This window comes from Pristis pectinata, chromosome 11, assembly GCF_009764475.1.
Source record: "Pristis pectinata isolate sPriPec2 chromosome 11, sPriPec2.1.pri, whole genome shotgun sequence".
NCBI lineage: Eukaryota > Metazoa > Chordata > Chondrichthyes > Rhinopristiformes > Pristidae > Pristis > Pristis pectinata.
In genome coordinates, this window is record NC_067415.1 from 3,528,769 (window position 1) to 3,548,469 (window position 19,701).

Genomic DNA, 19,701 nt, shown 5'->3' on the forward strand with positions numbered 1-19,701 from the left:
TAAGAACAAAAAAAAGTCCATTTTAGTGCGAAGGGGTTATAGTGTTGCTATACTGAGGGAGTGATGAGGGTTGTGCAGGTTGGTTCAAGAACTGAATGGTGCTGTGGGACTTCAGGCTTCTGCACCTCCTGCCCGATGGTAGCTGCGAGAAGAAGGCATGGCCCGGATGGTGGGGATCTTGCACGTTCTCCCTGTGACTGCGTGAGTTTCCTCCAGGTGCTCGGGTTTCCTCCCACATCCCAAAGACGGGTGTGTAGGTTAATTGGTCCCTGATATCCAGAACCAGATGCCGTTGCCTCAGAATAAGAGGTTGGCCATTGAAGACAGGAATGAGGAGGAATTTCTTCCCTCGGGGACTCGGGAATCTTTGAATGCAGAGTGTGAAGTCTGATTCCTGAATATATTTAAGGGCGTGATAGATTTTTGGTTTACAGGGAGTTAATGGGAAACGGGCCAGAAAGTGGTTTGACCAAACACAAACCAACCATTATCATATTATGAAGTGTAGCAGGGTTGAGGGCAGGATGGCCTCCACCTGCTTCTCTCATATGCTTGTGAAAGGTGCTACAGGAGTGTAGCTCTTCTGTTTCTCCCACATCATGGGGTATTTTGAACCTTGGCCGCTGCAGTTATGAAGCTCTACAGTTGCTCGTTTTGCTGTGAATGTGTTTTCATTCCTGACCCAGCGGTTGATGTGTGGCAGCTTGTTTCAATGAAGATAATGACCAGGTTCAGACTGATCAAAGTGAAGACTCACTCTCACAACACTGCAGTCACTAAGCAACACTGCAGACATGCTCTGTATCATCAACATTTACCCTGGTTTTCAAATCTTTCCTTGTTCACACTCTCCCTCCTCCCTCTGTAACCCACTACCCCAGCTCCTAATCTCCTATCTCTGTTACTCCCTCTGGCCCCTACACCCCTCCCCGTCTCTGCAACCCACTCCAGCCCCTACACCCCTCCCTATCACTGTAACCCTCTCCTAACCCCCACACCCCTCCCTGTCTCTGTAACCCCCTCCAGCCCCTACACCCCTCCCTATCACTGTAACCCTCTCCTAACCCCCACACCCCTCCCTGTCTCTGTAACCTCCTCCAGCCCCTACACCCCTCCCTATCACTGTAACCCTCTCCTAACCCCCACACCCCTCCCTGTCTCTGTAACCCCCTCCAGCCCCTACACCCCTCCCTATCACTGTAACCCTCTCCTAACCCCCCCACCCCTCCCTGTCTCTGTAACCCCCTCCAGCCCCTACACCCCTCCCTATCACTGTAACCCTCTCCTAACCCCCACACCCCTCCCTGTCTCTGTAACCCCCTCCAGCCCCTACACCCCTCCCTATCACTGTAACCCTCTCCTAACCCCCACACCCCTCCCTGTCTCTGTAACCTCCTCCAGCCCCTACACCCCTCCCTATCACTGTAACCCTCTCCTAACCCCCACACCCCTCCCTGTCTCTGTAACCCCCTCCAGCCCCTACACCCCTCCCTATCACTGTAACCCTCTCCTAACCCCCACACCCCTCCCTGTCTCTGTAACCCCCTCCAGCCCCTACACCCCTCCCTATATCTGTAACCCCCTCCGGCCCCACCAACCCTCTGAGATGTTTGCACTCCTCCAGTTCCAGCCCCCAATCAGCCTGCCCCACCCTCATTCCCTTTGCTCTGCCATTGGCAGCCTTGCCTTCAGCTGCCTGGGCCCATGGTCACAGCTGATCCGGTTAACCACCAATAAAACATCCCGGGAGTGTGGCTGCACTGCAGACACTGCGACAACAGACAAAAGGAGATTGCAAGTTAAATTCCAGCTGAGAGGTTGCCTGACCTTTCACCAGAACTGGATGGTTCTGACACAAACAGGAAAGGCTGGTTATCTGAAATTGAGGAGCTCACTGTTGAGTTCTGAAGTCTGTAACATGTTATGTTGCAGTTGTACAAAGACCCTGGTGAGACTGCATTTGGAATACTGTGTTCAATTTTGGTCACCCTACTATAGGAAAGATGCCATTGAGCTGGAAAGAGTGCAGAGGAGATTTACGAGGATGTTGCCGGGACTCGAGGGACTGAGTTATGGAGAGAGGTTAAACAGATTGGGACTTATTTCACTGAATTGTAGGAAAATGTGGGGTGATGTTATAGAGGGGTATAGACAAGAGACATTAGACAATAGGAGCAGAAGTAGACCATTCGGCCCTTCGAGTCTGCACCGCCATTTTGAGATCATGGCTGATCCTCAACAATCAATATTTTGTTCCTGCCTTGTCCCCATATCCCTTGATTCCCCTATCTATAAGAAAGCTATCTAGCTCCTTCTTGAAAGTGCCCAGAGAATTGGCCTCCGCTGCCCTCTGAGGCAGTGCTTTCCACAAATTCACAACCCTCTGGGAGAAGAAGTTTTTCCTCACCTCTGTCCTAAATGGCCTAGCCCTTATTCTTAAATCATGCCCCCTGGTCCTGGACTTCCCCAACATCTGGAACATATTTCCTGTCTCTATCTTGTCCAATCCCTTAATAATCCTGTATGTTTCAATCAGATAACCTCTCCGTCTTCTCAATTCCAGCGTGTACAATCCCAGTCTCTCCAACCTCTCAGCATAAGACAGTCCCGACATCCCCGGAATTAACCTCGTAAACCTACGCTGCACGCCCTCTATAACCAGGATATCCTTCCTTAACCCTGGAGACCAAAACTGGACACAATGCTCCAGGAGTGGTCTCACCAGGGCCCTGTACAAATGCAAAAGAATCTCTTTGCTTTTGTACTCAATTCCCCTTGTAATACAGGCCGACATTCCATTAGCCTTCATCACTGCCTGCTGCACTTGCTCATTCACTTTCAGTGACTGATGAACAAGGACTCCTAGATCCCTTTGTATTTCCCCCTTACCTAACCCCACACCATTCAGATAATAATCCGCCTTCCTGTTCCTGCTCCCAGAGTGGAGAACCTCACACTTATCCACATGAGGGGCAGAGATAGGGTGAATGCACACAGTCTTTTTCCCAGGGTTGGGGAGTCAAGAACTAGAGGGCATAGGTTTAAGGTGAGAGGGGAAAGATTTAATAGGAACCTGAGGGGCAACTTCTTCACCCAGAGGGCGGTCCGTATGTGGAACGAGCTGCCAGAGGAAGTGGTTGAGGCAGGTACATTAACAACATTTAAAAGGTACTTGGACAGGTCCATGGATAGGAAAGGTTTAGAGGGATATGGGCCAAACGCGGGCAAATGGGACTAGCTTAGATGGGAAATTGGTTGGCATGGACGAGTTGGGCCGAAGGGCCTGTTTCTGTGCTGTACGACTCTATGACTCTACGTCACAAAGCAAAATGAAGTGTTGTTCACGTTGGGTTTCATTGGAACGGTGCAGGCAGATAGGTCAGAGTGGGACTGGGACGAAGAATTAAAGTGACAGATGAACAGAACTTCAGTGTTGTCCCTTGGACTGAACGAAGACGTTCTACAAAGGGGGTCAACCAATCTACGCTTGGTTTCTCCTCACCAAATGCAGTACACTGGATTGGAAGAAGTGTAAGTGTATCACCAAAGACTCTTACAAATTTCTGTAGATGTACGGTAGAGAGCCTTCTGACTGGTTGCATCACTGCCTGGTATGGAGGTTCCAATGCACAGGATTGTAAAAGGCTGCAGACACAACCCTCCTCACCATCGAGGATACCTTCAAGAGGTGGTGCCTCAAGAAGGTGGCATCCATCACTGAGGACCATCACCACCCGGGACACACTCTCTTCTCGTTACTAACAACAGGGAGGAGGTACAGGAGCCTGAAGACACACACTCAAGGATTCAGGAACAGCTTCTTCCCCTCCACCATCAGATTTCTGAACGGTCCATGAACTCATGAACACCACCTCATTATTTCTTTTTTTTTGCACTATTTATTTATGTTTCTAATTTATAGTAATTTTATATCTTTGCACCACACTGCTACCGCAAACAACAATAATAAACCTGATTCTGATATCACTGGTTCACTTTATACAAAGTTATGTTCGACAGGTTTGCATTGAGTTCATGTTGATGAACTATCCCACTCAGCAAGCATGGACCTGTCTGGAAAGGAGTTCTGGTGAAGCAGCATGAACAAGCCAGTCCAGTTACACAACAGCACTCCTCAGGGTATAGAGTAAAGCGAGACCTTATCAGATTTCGTCCAGTAACCCTATCTTGTTCAATGATGTGCTTCTTGGGAGAAAATCTGGCCCAGCCGATACAGAACAGCAGACCCAACGATGTCCCAGTGGACAGGATTTAGAAGGATATGGGCCAAACACAGTCAAATGGGACTAGTTTGACGGGTACCATGAATGGCAGGGACAAGTTGGGCTGAGGGGCCTGTTTTCATGCTGTCTGACTATGAGTCATAGGGTAATATAGCATGGAAACAGGCCCTTCGGCCCAACTAGACTATACCAACCATGGTGCCCGTCAAGCCAGTCCCATTTGCCCGCATTTGGCCCATATCCCTCTAAACCTTTCCTATCCATGGATCTGTCCAAACAGCTTTTAATATGCCCAACTCTTCTCCTCAGCTCAGGGGCAACCAGGGAAGGACAATATGTGCTGGCCTCTTCCGTCAGAGCTATGGGAAGTTGTTATTAATTTCAAGGGCCCAGCACAGAGATAGGACAATGATTTCCATCCTATATCCAATAAGGCAGAACCAGAATCAGGTTTATTATCACTGACTTATATGACGTGAAATTTGTTGTTTTGCCGCAGCAGCACAGTGCAAAGATATAAAATTACCATAAGTTACAAAATAAATAAATAGTGCAAAAGAGGAATAACGAGGTAGTGTTCATGGGTTTATGGACCGTTCAGAAATCTGATGGCGGAGGGGAAGAAGCTGTTCCTGAATCATTGAGTGTGGGTCTTCAGGCTCCTGTACCTCCTCCCCGATGGTAGTAACGAGAAGAGGGCATGTCCCAGGTGGTGAGCATCCTCAGTGATGGATGCTGCCTTCTTGAGGCACCACCTCTCGAAGATGTCGTTGATGGTGAGGAGGGTTGTGCCCGTGATGGAGCTGGCTGAGTCTACAACCCACTGCAGCCTGGATATCGGAAAGACCTACTTTTGATGAACTGTAGCAGCGACATTTTCTGTGTCACATCATCCTCTTGTTTGCCCTTTGACTCGCCCAACTTTTTTTCCAAGTTGCTGTCACTTTGGTGATCCTTAGAACCCTGTGGGAAAAGCAAAGAGTCATCACGGTCATTCATTCAGATATTCCAACAGTAGGTTAAAAGCAGTTGGTCAGTTGGCTCTCTCTGCCCTGCTCTGCTCTTCAAAAAGGGCAGGGTTAATCTGACTGCAACCTCAACTCCCTATAGGATAAGATTTCTTTATTAGTCACATGTACATCGAAACACACAGTGAAATGCATCTTTTGCGGAGAGTGTTCTGGGGGCAGCCCGCAAGTGTCGCCACACTTCCGGTGCCAACATAGCATGCCCACAACTTCCTAACCCGTACGTCTTTGGAATGTGGGAGGAAACCGGAGCACCCGAAGGAAACCCATGCAGTCACGGGGAGAACGTACAAACTCCTTCCAGACAGCGGCCGGAATTGAACCCAGGTCGCTGGCGCTGTAATAGCGTTACGCTAACTGTTACACTACCATGCCTGCCCTACTTAACCTCCAATTACCTTACTTATCAAGAATTCATCTCCCTCTGCCTCTCAGAGATGTTCATCACTTCCACCTCCGCCAGCCTTTGAGGAAGACTCACCGCCCTGAACATAAAACATCTCACCTCATCTCTGAGTTACTTTTTTAAACAGTGATCCCTAGTTCTAGATTGTCCCACAGGAGGAAACATTCTCTCCACATCCACCTTCTCAGGACACCTCTGAACCTTTTGAATTTCAATCAAGTCCACTCTCACTCTTCTAAACTCCAGTGGACACAAGCCTAGCCTGTCCGACCTTTGTATCCGGGAGAGGAAGATGCACCACCAGGCTCAAGGACGGCTTCTATCCTGTTGAGGTTGCAGTCAGATTAACCGTGTCCTTTTTGAAGGGACAACTACAATCTGTTTGCCCGCTGCCATGCTGGGATTCGAACTCGTGTCTCTGTGTCAATGATCTAGACTTCTGGCTGCTGGTCCAGTAACTCAACCAGAATTGCACCCAAAGGTCCCATAGCAGGCCGAGTTGGAAATATTTTGCTGTTCACTGACCACTATCAGCACTGTGGGAGGATTATTAGATAGCGCACTGGGCAGCATGGATGTGTTGGGCCGAAGGGCCTGTTTCTGTACTAAACGACCCTATAGCCTTCACCAGAAGGACTGCATTGTCATAGAGTCATACAGCACAGACCAGGCCATTCTGCCCGACTCTTCCATGCTGACCAAATGCCTACCTGAGCTAGTCCCACTTGCCTGCATTTGGCCCATATCCCTCTAAACCTTTCTTAACTGTGTACCTGTCCAAATGAATTTTAAACATTGTAATTGTACCCGCCTCTACCACTTCCTCTGGCAGCTCGTTCCACACACCCACCACCCTCTGTGTGAAAAAGTTGTCCCTCAGGTCTCCTTTAAATCTTCCCCCTCTCACCTTAACCCTCTGCCCTCTAGTTTTAGACTCCCCTACCCTGGGGAAAAGACCGTGACCATCCACATTATCTGTGCTTCTCATGACTTTATAAACCTCTATAAGGTCACACCTCAGCCTCCTTCACTCCAGGGAAAACAGTCCCAGCCTATCCAGCCTCTCCTTATAAATCAAGACCTCCAGTCCCGGCAACATCCTTGTGAATCTTGGTTCAAGAAGGCAGCTCACCACCACCTTCTTGGGGCAATTAGGGATAGGTTATAAATGCTGGTCTTGGTGAATACCAAGAGGGAAAAACTGAAGATCTGAGTAGGTTTAACCATGCTGTCAAATTCAATTAACAAATCCAATAGTAATAGGTCGCATCTTTAGAGCTATAGAGTCATACAGCACGGAAACAGGCCCTTCGGCCCAACTGGTCCATGCCGACCAAGATTCCCATCTAAGCTAGTCCCATTTGCCTGTGTTTGGTGCATATCCATCTAAACTTTTCCATGTACCCGTCCAAGCACCTTTTAAATGTTGTTAATGTTGTAGAACAGTGTAGGACAGAGGGACCTTGGAGTTCAAGCACATGGTTCCCTGAAAGTGGAGCCACAGGCAGACAGAGTGGTGAAGAAGGCATTTGGCACGCTGACCTTCATCAGTCAGGGCACTGAGTATAAAAGTCGGGAGACCATGGTGCGGTTGTACAGGATGTTGGTGAAACTGCACTTGGAGTATTGTGTTCAGTTTTGGTCGCTCTGCTATAGGAAAGATGTTATTAAACTGGAAAGACTGCAGAAAAGATTTACAAGAACGTTGCCAGGATTTGAGTTACTGAGTTATAGGGAGCGGTTGGACAGACTAGGACTTTATTCCTTGGATTGTAGGTGACCGAGAGGTGATCTTATAGAGGGGCTTAAAATCTTAAGGGGCATAGATAGGGTGAATTCACTCAAGGTTGGGGAATCAAGAACTAGAGGGCATAGGTTTAAAGTGAGAGGAGAGAGATTTAATAGGAACTTGAGGGGCAACTTTTTTTTACACAAAGGGTGGTATGTATGTGGAAAGAGCTGCCACAGGAAGTGGTTGAGGCAGGTACAATGACAACTTTTAAAAGACAGTTGGACAGGTACATGGATTGGAAAGGTTTAGAAGGTCATTGGTCAAACACAGACAAATGGGACTAACTTGGTTGGGCATCTTGGTCTGCAGGGCCTGTTTCCCGGCTGTATGACTTTAACACTCTATAACATACCTGATCTCTAAAGGGCTTAGCCTGTATCTTGGTACTTGGCCCCTATCCCAGAAAGAACACTCTAAGCTCAGAAGGAACACAATGAAACATGAGATTCCACAAAATATTCCCACGGTCCCAGGTTTAACTGATGCAGAGCTCGGCTCTTCTTTCCCAGAAAGGTAGATGTATTGACTAATTTTGAAAGCGTTAGAACTGATAGACAGGGCTCACTCAATGACAAGGTTTGGAACAGGGGAATTTCCAGTACCTGCATTGTGTTTTTTCTTCATACTTTCATATTTCCTTTCATATTTCGTAATGGCAAAGAAGAAGGCCACTCCGTCCATTGAGTTGTTGCCAGCTCTCAGAGCAATCACAATCTCCCTCTTATTTTCCTGCAACCTTTCGGCCATTAACACACCCCATTTGAACCAGGGTCAATTTACAATGGTCTATTCACCTACCAATGCGCATGTCTCTGGGATGCGGGAGGAAAAGTTCAGAGGGATACAGGCTGAATACAGGCAAATGGAACTAGCACAATTACCATCACATGGTGATGGTAACTCAGTCACAAACTTACGCCCATTAGATGACAAGATTGGAAAATGCCAACGGCTCTACTTCGTTAGGAGTTTGAGGAGATTCAGTCTGTCTGCAAAGACTTACAAATGTCTATAGGTGTACAGTAGAGAACATTCTGACTGGTTGCATCACCGCCTGGTATGGAGGCTCCAACATGCAGGATCACGAGAGGCTGCAGAGGGTTGTAGACTCAGCCAGCTCCATCACGGGCACAACCCTCCCCGCCATCGAGTACATCTTCAAGAGGCAATGCCTCAAGAAGGCGGCATCCATCACTGAGGACCCTCACCATCCGGGACATGCCCTCTTCTCGTTACTACCATCAGAGAGGAGGTACAGGAGCCTGAAGACCCACACTCAATGATTCAGGAACAGCTTCTTCCCCTCCGCCATCAGATTTCTGAACGGTCCATGAACCCACGAACACTACCTCGTTATTCCTTTTTTTGTTGCACTATTTACTTATTTTTGTAATTTTTAGTAATGTTATGCCTTTGCACTGTACTGCTGCCGCAAAACAACACATTTCACGTCATCTAAGTCATTGGTAATAAATCTGATTCTGAGCTGAGATGGGCATCTTGGTCAGCATGGAAGTTGTGCTGAAGGGCCTTTTTCTGTGCTGTATGCCTCTATGATGCTAATGTGCCTATTAAAATCAGCTTAAGCAATTTGTCTGTGTCATCCTTAAACACCATATTAGGTGATCTCCCCTATCAGAGATTTCGTCTTTGTTCCACTCACCTTCTCTCTACCTGGACTAACTTGTTTCTTTCTTCCCTAGTTCTTCTCTATCTGAAACATTAACTGTCTCTCTCTCCACAGATGCTGCCTGACCTGCTGAGTGTTAATACATTTTCCGTTTTCATTTCAGATTTGCAGCATCTGCAGTATCTTGGATTTTCATTTGCTGTGGGTTTCTTTCAACGGGTGTAAAAGGAGTTGGTCTGAAGGCAAATGACTGTGCCAGGGCATAGATTGGACATTTCCCCCCTCACTGTACTCTGAAGCCTCCCCCAGACTGACACCTCGGCCAACGGACCTACCTCCTTGGGCATCTCCCTTGGGAAGAAGAAGTAGGGGAAGGAGAAGATCAGAACACAACTGGCTGCCATGAGGAAGCCCAACCACCAGGCACCCAACCAGCGAGGGTCTCCAAACTCCAAATCAATGTCCCCTGTAATAGAGAGAAAGCACAAAATAAGAACATAGAACATACAACAGTACAGCAAAGGAACAGGCCCTTCGGCCCACCATATCTGTGCCAAACATGATGCCAAATTAAACCAAGTTCCTTCTGCCTGCCTCGGTAAAGCAGCCAGCATAATCAAAGACCCCCACCGACCCCAGACATTCTCTCTTCTCCCCCCTCCTATCAGGCAGAAGATACAAGAGCCTGAAAGCACGTACCACCAGGCTCAAAGAGTTTCTATCCTGCTGTTATAAGACTATTGAACAGTCCCCTAGTACGATAAGATGGACTTTTGACCTCACAATCTACCTTGTTATGACCTTGCAACTTATTATCTGCCTGCACTGCACTTTCTCTGTAGTTGTGACACTTTATTCTGCATTCTGTTATTGTTTTCCCTTGTACTACCTCAATGCACTGTGTGATGAATTGATCTGTACGATCGGTATGCAAGACAAGTTTTTCACTGTACCTCGGTACATGTGACAATAATAAACCAATTTACCAATTCCAATTCCAATATGCCTGCACATTCATGTGTCTATCTATAAGCCTCTTAAATGCCTCTATCATATCTGCCTCCACCACCGCCCCTGACAGCCTGGCCCTGGACAAAAAAAGTTTCCCCGCACATCTCCTTTAAACTTTCCCCCCTCACCTTAAATGCATGCCCTCTAGTACTTGACATTTCTATCCTAGGACAAAGATTCTGGCTGTCTACCCTATCTATGCCTCCCATAATTTTATAAACCTCTATAGGTCTCCCCTCAGCCTCCGACGCTCCAGAGAAAACAACCCAAGTTTGTCCAACCTCTCTTTGTAATTCAATGAGTCGAACTATTATTAACAATCCAGTGTCACAGAGCTCATAAGTGATCTACACAGTTACAGTCCATTCTTGCTTGTTGATCTGTGGGTCAGCGAAGCCTGAAGATAAGTCCTTGGTGATAGGAATTCAGTTCACGTTATCCCAAGTTCAGGTCGAAACCCTACGTCAGGACAAATGCAGGGTTTCAACCCGAAATGTTGACAATTCCGTTCCCCCACAGATCCTGCTCGGCCGCTGAGTTCCTCCAGCAGATAGTTTGTTGCTGCAGGTTCTAGCATTTGCAGTCTCTTGTGTCTCCAGAGGTAGATGGATTCTTTTTTTTAAATTTTATTTACAGTGTGGTAACAGGCCCTTCCGGCCCAACGAGTCCGCGCCGCCCATTTTAAACCCAAATTAACCTACCCGTACGTCTTTGCAATGTGGGAGGAAACCAGAGCACCCGGAGGAAACCCACGCAGACACAGGGAGATGATACAAACTCCTTACAGACCACGACGGGAATAGAACCCCGATCGCTGGCGCTGTAATAGCGTCGTGCTAACCGCTACGCTACCGTTCTTAAGAAGGGAGGGGATAGACAGGAATGCGGATTTGAGATTACAATCAAATCTCATCGAATGACGGTGCTCCCAAGGAGTCTGCCCTAATCAACAAATCCAAACAAATCTGTGACACATGAAATTCTGCAGACGCTGGAATCTGGAGGAATACACACAAAGTGCTGGAGGAACTCAGCAGGTCGGGCAGCATCCGTGGAGGGAAATAAACAGTCGACGTTTCGGGCCGAGACCCTTCATCAGGACTGGAAAGGAAGAGGGAAGAAGCCAGAATAAGAAGGTGGGGGGAGGGGGAGGAGCACACGCAGGCAGGGGACAGGTGAGTCCAGGTGGGGGGGAGAAGGTAGGTGGGTGGAGGTGGGGTTGAGAAGATGCAATAAGCTGAGAGGTGATGGGCAGAAGAGGCCAAGGGCTGAAGAAGAAGGAATCCGGTAGGAGAGGGCAGTGGACCATGGAATAAAGGATGGGGGAGGGGAGGAGAGGAGATGGGCAGGTCATCAAGGTGGGGGAAGGGAGCCACAGGAATAAGGGAAGACAAAGGAGTGGGGGGTGGGAAGGGGGGGAGAGACAAAGGGGAGGGGTTACCGGAAGTTAGAGAAATCGATGTTGAGGCCATCAGGTTGGAGACTCCCAAGGCGGAATATGAGGTGTTGTTCCTCCAACCTGCGTCTGGCCTCAATGTGGCAGCAGAGGAGGCCGTGGATAGATGTGTCATTGTGGGAGTGGGATGTGGAATTGAAGTGGGTGGCCACCGGGAGGTCCTGGCTGTGGTGAGTGTGCTTGCACAGGGCCAACCCTGCTTCACCCCTGTGTTTATGGGTTAAGCTGCCCACAACGCACTGTCCAACTGAAGCACTCACCGGCTGCTGTCTTGTCGATGTCAATGAAGAGGCGGAGAACAGATGCGCCCAACACAAAGCCAAAGCCTGGGCCCAGGACAGTCACTGCGAATAAAATCCCTGCGGATGAAAGAAGATCTGGAGTGAAAACCTACACCATTCAAAGATGGCACAGATTCAATGGGCATCCTTCAAGGTTGTGGGAAACATGAATTAAACGGATGTCCAGATAGAGTTGTAGAGACATGAAGCATGGATCAAGCCCTTTGGCCAACCAAGTCCTCACCAACCATTGATCACCCACTTACACCTTTCCGATGCTAAGCTATTTGGTATTGCTATTGGTTTATTATTGTCACTTGTACCAAGGTACAGTGAAAAACTTGTCTTGCTTACTGTTCATACAGATCAATTTGTTACACAGTGCATTGAGATGGTACAGGGTAAAAACAATAATAGAATGCAGAGTAAAGTGTCACAGCTACAGAGAAGTGCATTGCAGGTAGACAATAAGGTGCAAAGTCATAACAAGGTAGACTGTGAGGTCAAGAGTCCATCTCATCGTATAAGGGAACTGTTCAATAGTCTAATCACAGTGGGATAGAAGCTGTCCTTGAGCCTGGCAGTATGTGCCCTCAGGCTCCTGTATCTTCTACCTGATGGGAGAGGGGAGAAGAGAGAATGACCCAGGTGTGGGGGTCTTTGATTATGCTGGCTAGTTTTGATTCTCCCCACATTCTCATTGACCAACCCCAAATTCTACCACTCTTCTACATTCCAGAGACAGTTTACAGCGGCCAACTAACCCAACATCCTGCCTGTTTTTGGGAAGTACTTGGATAGGAAAGGTTTAGAGGGATATGGTCCAAATGCAGGCAAATGGAACTCGATCAGATAGGCATCTTGGTCGGCATGGACCAGTTGGGCTGAAGGGCCTGTTTCCGTGCTGTGTAACTCTATAACTCTCTATGCGAGGAAACCCATGGGTGACAGAGAGAACGTTCAAATTCCACACAGGGAGCATTTGAGGTCAGGATTGAACCTGGATCTCTTGAGCTGTGAGGCAGGGAGCTCTACTAGTGCACCATCGAGCCACCTAGATATTTCATTTCACATTTCTGAACATTTAGTATGAGTGAACACTAGTGATGGTCTAAGCTTAGCAGGAGGTCAGGAAAGAAACAGTTTATGTGGAGCACCATGCTTGGCTGGTAACACTAAATACATACGTATTGTGCAGAGATATCCATGCACAGACTAATCTGTGTCCACAGCTACATCGTGAAAGGCCAAAAACTCCTGGAAATGTTGCAACACTAAATGACCCATTGTGGTCATCTCAGAAAAGATTTACGAGGATGTTGCCAGGACTCGAGGGCCTGAGTTACAGGGAGAGGTTGGCCAGGCTGGGTCTTTATTCCTTGGAATGTAGGAGAATGAGGGGTGATTTTATAGAAATGTTTGAAATTATGAGAGGCACAGATAAGGTGGACAGTAACAGTCTTTTCCCCAGGGTAGGAGAGCCCAAAACTAGAGGGCATAGGTTTAAGATGAGAGGGAAAAGATTTAAAGGGACCTGGGGGGCAACTTCTTCACACAGAGGGTGGTGAGTATATGGAACGAGCTGCCAGAGGAAGTGGTTGAGGCAGGTACAACAGTATCATTTAAGAAGCACTTGGATAGGTACATGGAGGGGAGGGGCTTGGAGCGATATGGGCCAAATGCAGGAAATTGGGACTAGATGGGTGGGCACCGTGGTCGGCATGGACCAGTTGGGCTGAAGGGCCTGTATCCATGCTGTATTGCTCTATTGTCACAAACCAGCAACAAAAGAAACACACTGAGCATGATTCAGTGTTAAAAACTATTTTATTAATCACTACTTATGATAATACGTAAAATAAAAGTTAAAAAAAATGTTAGTATGTTAGAATTCAAGAATGTTAAACCTCGAACGTTAACCCCAAAACTAAACTCGTCGTGTGTGTGTGACAAAGTCCAAAACTCCCAGTTCCGGAATGGTTCTTAAAGTTCAGTTCCGCAAGCCATAAGGTGAAACATGAGCAAGGGCTTCTTCAACAACCACCGTTGTCTGAAGATAAGATGTAGACGTAGAGAAACAGAGAGAGAGTACATACGAAATCCAAATGTTCCACGATGGAACCCCAGCGACACTTCAGTGTTTACTCGGTAGTGACTTCCTCACCCCGAAAGCATCCGAACCGTGGTCGTCCACACACAAATACCTGTTTCCTTCTACAGGTCAGCAACAAAGTGAACTCCACCGGATTACTTCCAACTTCCACACATGGGTTTCAGTGGCAAACACAGTTATTGTTTCTCATCCATCGGTAGAGAAAACAAGCAGGCTGGTGTCTCTCTCCCTTCTCTCTCTCTCTCTCCTTCTTCTGCCTTCTTCAAACACATTATTACGTCCTTTATCTTCTATTGACGTAAGCACGCCCCACACACACATACACACACACTCTCTATCTTAAAGGGACTTTCACTGAGTCCGTAACACTATGACTCTATGACACAAGAAATACAGAGTTGAAATGGTTGCTCCTTCAACTTACCAAGGTACAATGGTGAGTTCCTGTTACTGGCATAGTCATCCACATATGATATCCCAAAGGGTTGGATGGGCACACCTCCGACTCCCAACAACAGCTGCCCGACCATCAACAGTGACAACATGTGGTAGTCACCTTGAACGCTGTCCGTCCCACAGGTCTCATTGTTCGCTTGCTGAGCCATGGGTGTCAATTGGCAGGTATCAGTGATGTTGTCAACACTGCCTGGGGTAGAATAAGCAGCAGATCATCAAACTACAGTAAACCAGATGCCCTGAGTTCCCACTTCTCTGCAGAATAAGGAGACACCCATTTAAGATGGAGGTGAGGAGGAAGTTCTTATCTCAGAGGGGCATCACATTTTGGAATTCACCACGTCAGAGGCAGAATCTTTTCAAGCCTAGTGACATGGTGTCATGACAAAAACCTGTCCCTCAATGTCAGCAAAACAAAAGAGCTGGTCATTGACTTCAGGAAGCAGGGTGGAGTACACACCCCTGTATGTATCAGTGGTGCTGAGATGGAGATGGTTGAGAACTTTGTTTTTAGGTGTACACATAACCAATAACTTGTTCTCGTCCAACCACATAGATGCCACGGCCAAGAAAGCTCACCAGTGCCTCTGCTTCCTCAGAAGGCTATAGAAACTTGGCATGTCTCTATTGACCCTCACCAATTTTTTTTATGGGTGCACCATAGATGCATTACGGCTCAGAATGGTAACTGCTCTGCCTGGGACCTCAAGAAACTACAGAGAGTTGTGGACATAGCTCAGCACATCACGGAAACCAGCCTCCCCTCCACTGACTCTGTCTATACTTCTCGCTGCCTCGGTAAAGCAGCCAACATAATCAAAGACCCCACCCACCCTGGACATTCTCTCTTCTCCCCCCTCCCATTGGACAGAAGATACAAAAGCCTGTTAGCACGTACCACCAGGCTCAAGGACAGCTTCTATCCCGCTGTTGTAAGACTACTGAATGGCTCCCTAGTATGATGAGATAGACCCTTGACCTCACAATCTACCTCGTTATGACCTTGCATCTTATCGTCTGCCTGCACTGCACTTTCTCTGTAACTGTGACCCTTTATTCTGCATTCTGTTATTGTTTTCCCCTGTACTACCTCGATGCACTGATGTGATGAAATGATCTGTATGGATGCCATGCAAAACAAAGCTTTTCACTGTATCCCAGTACAAGATATGGAAATGGAGACCCTTCACCTGGACTGAAAGATAGAGGGAAGGGGGGGGACAAGAGCTGGCAGGCGATAGGTGGATCCAGGTGAGAAGGGGTGATGGGCAGATGGGGGAGGGGGGAGTGGAGATAGTGACAGAGGCCGGGAGGTGAGGGGTGGAGGTGACACAGGGCTGCAGATGGTGGGATCTGATAGGAGAGGAAGGTGGAGCCTGGAACCAAATGATGGTGGTGGGGAGGCAGATGGGAACATTGTGGGGGTGCTCTAGTGGTAGCCTGACCAGAAGTTTAACGATTGTTAATGTAAGTTTGTTCACTTTCAGAATACTTTGGAGAATTGGAACTGGAATTGGTTTATTATCGTCATGTGTACTGAGGTACAGTGATATGTTACATATCTTGCATATTGTTCATACAGATCAATTCATCACATCAATGCATTGAGGTAGTACAGGGTAAAACAATATAGAATGCAGAATAAAGTGTCACAGTTACAGAGAAAGTGCAGTGCAGGCAGACAATAAGGTGCAAGGTTATAACAAGGTAGATTGTGAGGTCAAGAGTCCATCTTATCGTACTAGGGAACTGTTCAATAGTCTTATAACAGCGGGATAGAAGCTGTCCTTGAGCCTGGTGGTACGTGCTTTCAGGCTTTTGCATCTTCTGCCTGATGGGAGAGGGGAGAAGAGAGAATGTCCGGGGTGGGTGGGGTCTTTGATTATGCTGGCTGCTTTTCTGAGGCAGCGGGAAGTGTAGACAGAGTCCGTGGAGGGGAGGCTGGTTTCCGTGATGTGCTGAGCTGTGTCCACAATTCTCTGCATTTCACAATCACAATTATGTTAAATGCAAAGATTTTCCCACCAAGTATAAAATCAAGCAGCTGCATCTCCATTTTCCATCAAAACTATTTCCAATAAACCCAAGCTCAAAATCTTTCCTTTGCCTCCTTTTTAGTTCAGTCTGTTCCCACCTATGAAGTCACAGAGCAGGCAAACAGGCCTTCGGCCCACTGAGTCCATGCTGACCATTCACACTAATCCCATTTTAATTCTCCCCCACATTCCCATCAACTGCCCCCCAGATTCTACCCCTCACCCACACACTAGGGGCAATTTACAGTGGCCAATTAACCCAATGACGCTGCACATCACTGGGATGTGGGAGGAAACCGGAGCACCCGGGGGAAACCCATGCAGTCACAGGGAGAACGTGCAAACTCCACACAGACAGCGCCGGAGGTTGGGATCAAACCTGGGGTCGCTGGAGCTGTGAAGAGCTGCCCCAGGAGTTCGTCATTTTGCAATTGAATGCTGCCCAGTCATTGAACCCCGCTTTGGAAAACAATCAGGTCACAAAGGAGGAGATACTCACTTGAAATGGTCCGGTCATACACATAGCGACCCATAATGAAGTGGGGAAGGGACATGGTGAAGGCTGCAACACTGACCAGAATCCCTCCACAGCCAATCAGCCGAGGCCGGTGAACCCGGCTCCCAAAGTAACTGATAAAGACTATGAACACTGTGCTTCCAATCTGAAACAACAGCACAGAGAAAAAAAATCTCGAATTGGAATTGGTTTATTGTCACATGTACCGAGGTACAGTGAAAAACTTGTCTTGCATACCGTTCATACAGGTCAATTCATTACACAGTGCAGTGAGGTAGTACAGGGTAAAAACAATAATAGAATGCAGAATAAAGTGTCGCAGCTACAGGGAAGTGTATTGCAGGTAGACAATAAGGTGCAAAGCCATAACAAGGTAGATCGTGAGGTCAGGAGTCCATCGTACTAGGGAACTATTCAATAGTCTTATAACAGCGGGATAGAAGCTGTCCTTGAGCCTGGTGGTACGTGCCTTCAGGCTTTTGTATCTTCTGCCTGATGGGAGGGGGGAGAAGAGAGAATGTCCGGGGTGGGTTGTATCTTTTTTTTATTATGTTGGCTGCTTTACCGAGGCAGCGAGAAGTGCAGACAGAGTCCGTGGAGGGGAGGCTGGTTTCTGTGATGTGCTGAGCTGTGTCCACAACTCTCTGCAGTTTCTTGCGGTCATGGGCAGAGCAGTTGCTGTACTAAGTGGCAGAGAGGGGGTAGAAAAGATTCACAGGAAAATTGGAAGGTTTGAGTTATAATAAGAGACTGGATGGGCTGGGAGTGTTTTCCCTAGAGCGAAGACTGAGGGGTGACCTTGTAGACCTATACAGCTTGGAAACAGGCCCTTCAGCCCAACCATACCTTAGCTGGCATGGTTGAGCTGTACCTGTGCTCTACCTGCTTCCGTGCTGTATAACTCTATGACTCCAAGGGTTGGGTAGGTTGGGCAACGATGTACTGGAGTTTAGAATGAGAGGTGATCCATTTCAAATACAATGTTCTAAAGGGGTTTGAGAGGTTGGATGCTGGGAGGGTGTCCCTGCTGCCCTTGGTGGGAGAGGTGGTGGGCTTGGGAGGTGCTGTCAGAGCAGCCTGGGTGAGTAACTGCAGTGCGTTGTGTAGACGGTGCACATTGCAGCCACTGTGCGCCGGTGATGGAGGGAGGGGGTGTTTAGGTAGGTGGATGGGGAGCCGATCGAGTGGGCTGATTTGTCCTGGATGGTGTGGAACTGCCTGGAGTTTACCTGATAGAATTTTACAACCCACAGTTTCATTGCTGCTGAGATTATTCTTTGAATAGTTCCAGATTTATATAATTAGTTAAATCTAAATTCTACAAATGATGCAGTGGGATTTGAACCACAACCTTTCGTTGCCTGAAGATTTCCGAGGTCAGAGCCCAATACCAAGAGTCTGTACCTTCTGAATGAACAACATACAACTTGAAAACAAGCAGGAAATATTCATTGCCACTCCTTTTTGTGATACTAATATAACTTGACAGCTGCCAACACATATCTACAATTATTACAACTGCACTAAACCAAGCTGAGGCCACAGACAATGAACGAGATTCTGAAGGTTGATTGGCAGCTGCTGAAATGCTCTGTCAATCATTCTTCAGTCTGGGGTATTTTCAGACAGATTACTTTCATAAACAAATCTTTCTGGCCTTTGAGGTGGAGGTGCTGCCTCTGACCAAGGGTCACACACTCGTAGACCCAGGTGCACACACGGTGGGCCCTTAAGAAGTTTCTAGATGAGCACTTGAATCTTCAACAGTAAAGCAGAGGAACGGGTCCTTCAACCTACAATGTCTGATAGAACCACAGAACAATACAGGCCCTTCGGCCCACCGTGTTGTGCCGTCCTTCAAACCATACCTAAGACTATCTAACCCCTTCCTCCCACATATCCCTCTATCTTAAATTCCTCCATATGCTTATCTAACAATCTCTTGAACTTGACCAACGTATCAGCCTCCACCACCACCCCAGGGAGCGCATTCCATGCACCAACCACTCTCTGGGTGAAAAACCTCCCTCTGACATCTCCCTTGAACTTCCCACCAATTACCTTAAAGCCGCGTCCTCTTGTATTGAGCATTGGTGCTCTGGGAAAGAGGAGCTGGCTGTCCACTCTATCTATTCCTCTCAATATCTTGTACACCTCTATCAGGTCTCCCCTCATCCTCCTTCTCTCCAATGAGAACAGCCCTAGCTCCTTTAGTCTCTCCTCATAATTCATACGCTCTAATCCAGGCAGCATCCTGGTAAATCTCCTCTGCACCCTTTCCAACACCTCCACATCCTTCCTATAATGAGGCGACCAGAACTGGACACAGTACTCTAAGTGTGGTCTAACCAGAGTTTTGTAGAGCTGCATCATTACTTCACGGCTCTTAAACACGATCCCATGACTTATGAAAGCTAACATCCCATAAGCTTTCTTAACTACCCTATCCACCTGTGAGGCGACTTTCAGTGATCTGTGGATATGAACCCCCAGATCCCTCTGCTCCTCTACACTGCCCAGAATCCTGCCATTTACCTTGTACTCCACCTTGGAGTTTGTCCTTCCAAAGTGTACCACCTCACACTTCTCTGGATTGAACTCCATCTGCCACTTGTCAGCCCAGCTCTGCATCCTATCAATATCCCTCTGCAAGCTCTGATGCCAATTTAAACTGCACATTTAGACAGGCACATGCAAATGCAGAGAATGGAGGGATATAGACCATATGCAG

The 19,701-nt window shown here is 47.6% G+C and overlaps 1 protein-coding gene across 4 annotated transcripts in view; it reads right to left on the minus strand.

Moving 5' to 3' along the window:
* slco2b1 (solute carrier organic anion transporter family, member 2B1) overlaps positions 1–19,701 on the minus strand; it is an 84,114-nt gene that overhangs the window by 23,362 nt on the left and 41,051 nt on the right. For all 4 annotated transcript variants that reach the window (XM_052025687.1, XM_052025686.1, XM_052025689.1 and 1 more), the window contains 5 exons: positions 16,953–17,115; positions 14,386–14,607; positions 11,828–11,926; positions 9,436–9,566; positions 5,096–5,207 (listed from right to left, as the gene is read on the minus strand). In XM_052025687.1, the coding sequence (XP_051881647.1) occupies positions 5,096–5,207; positions 9,436–9,566; positions 11,828–11,926; positions 14,386–14,607; positions 16,953–17,115 (727 nt within the window). The remainder of the gene's footprint in view (positions 1–5,095; positions 5,208–9,435; positions 9,567–11,827; positions 11,927–14,385; positions 14,608–16,952; positions 17,116–19,701) is intronic.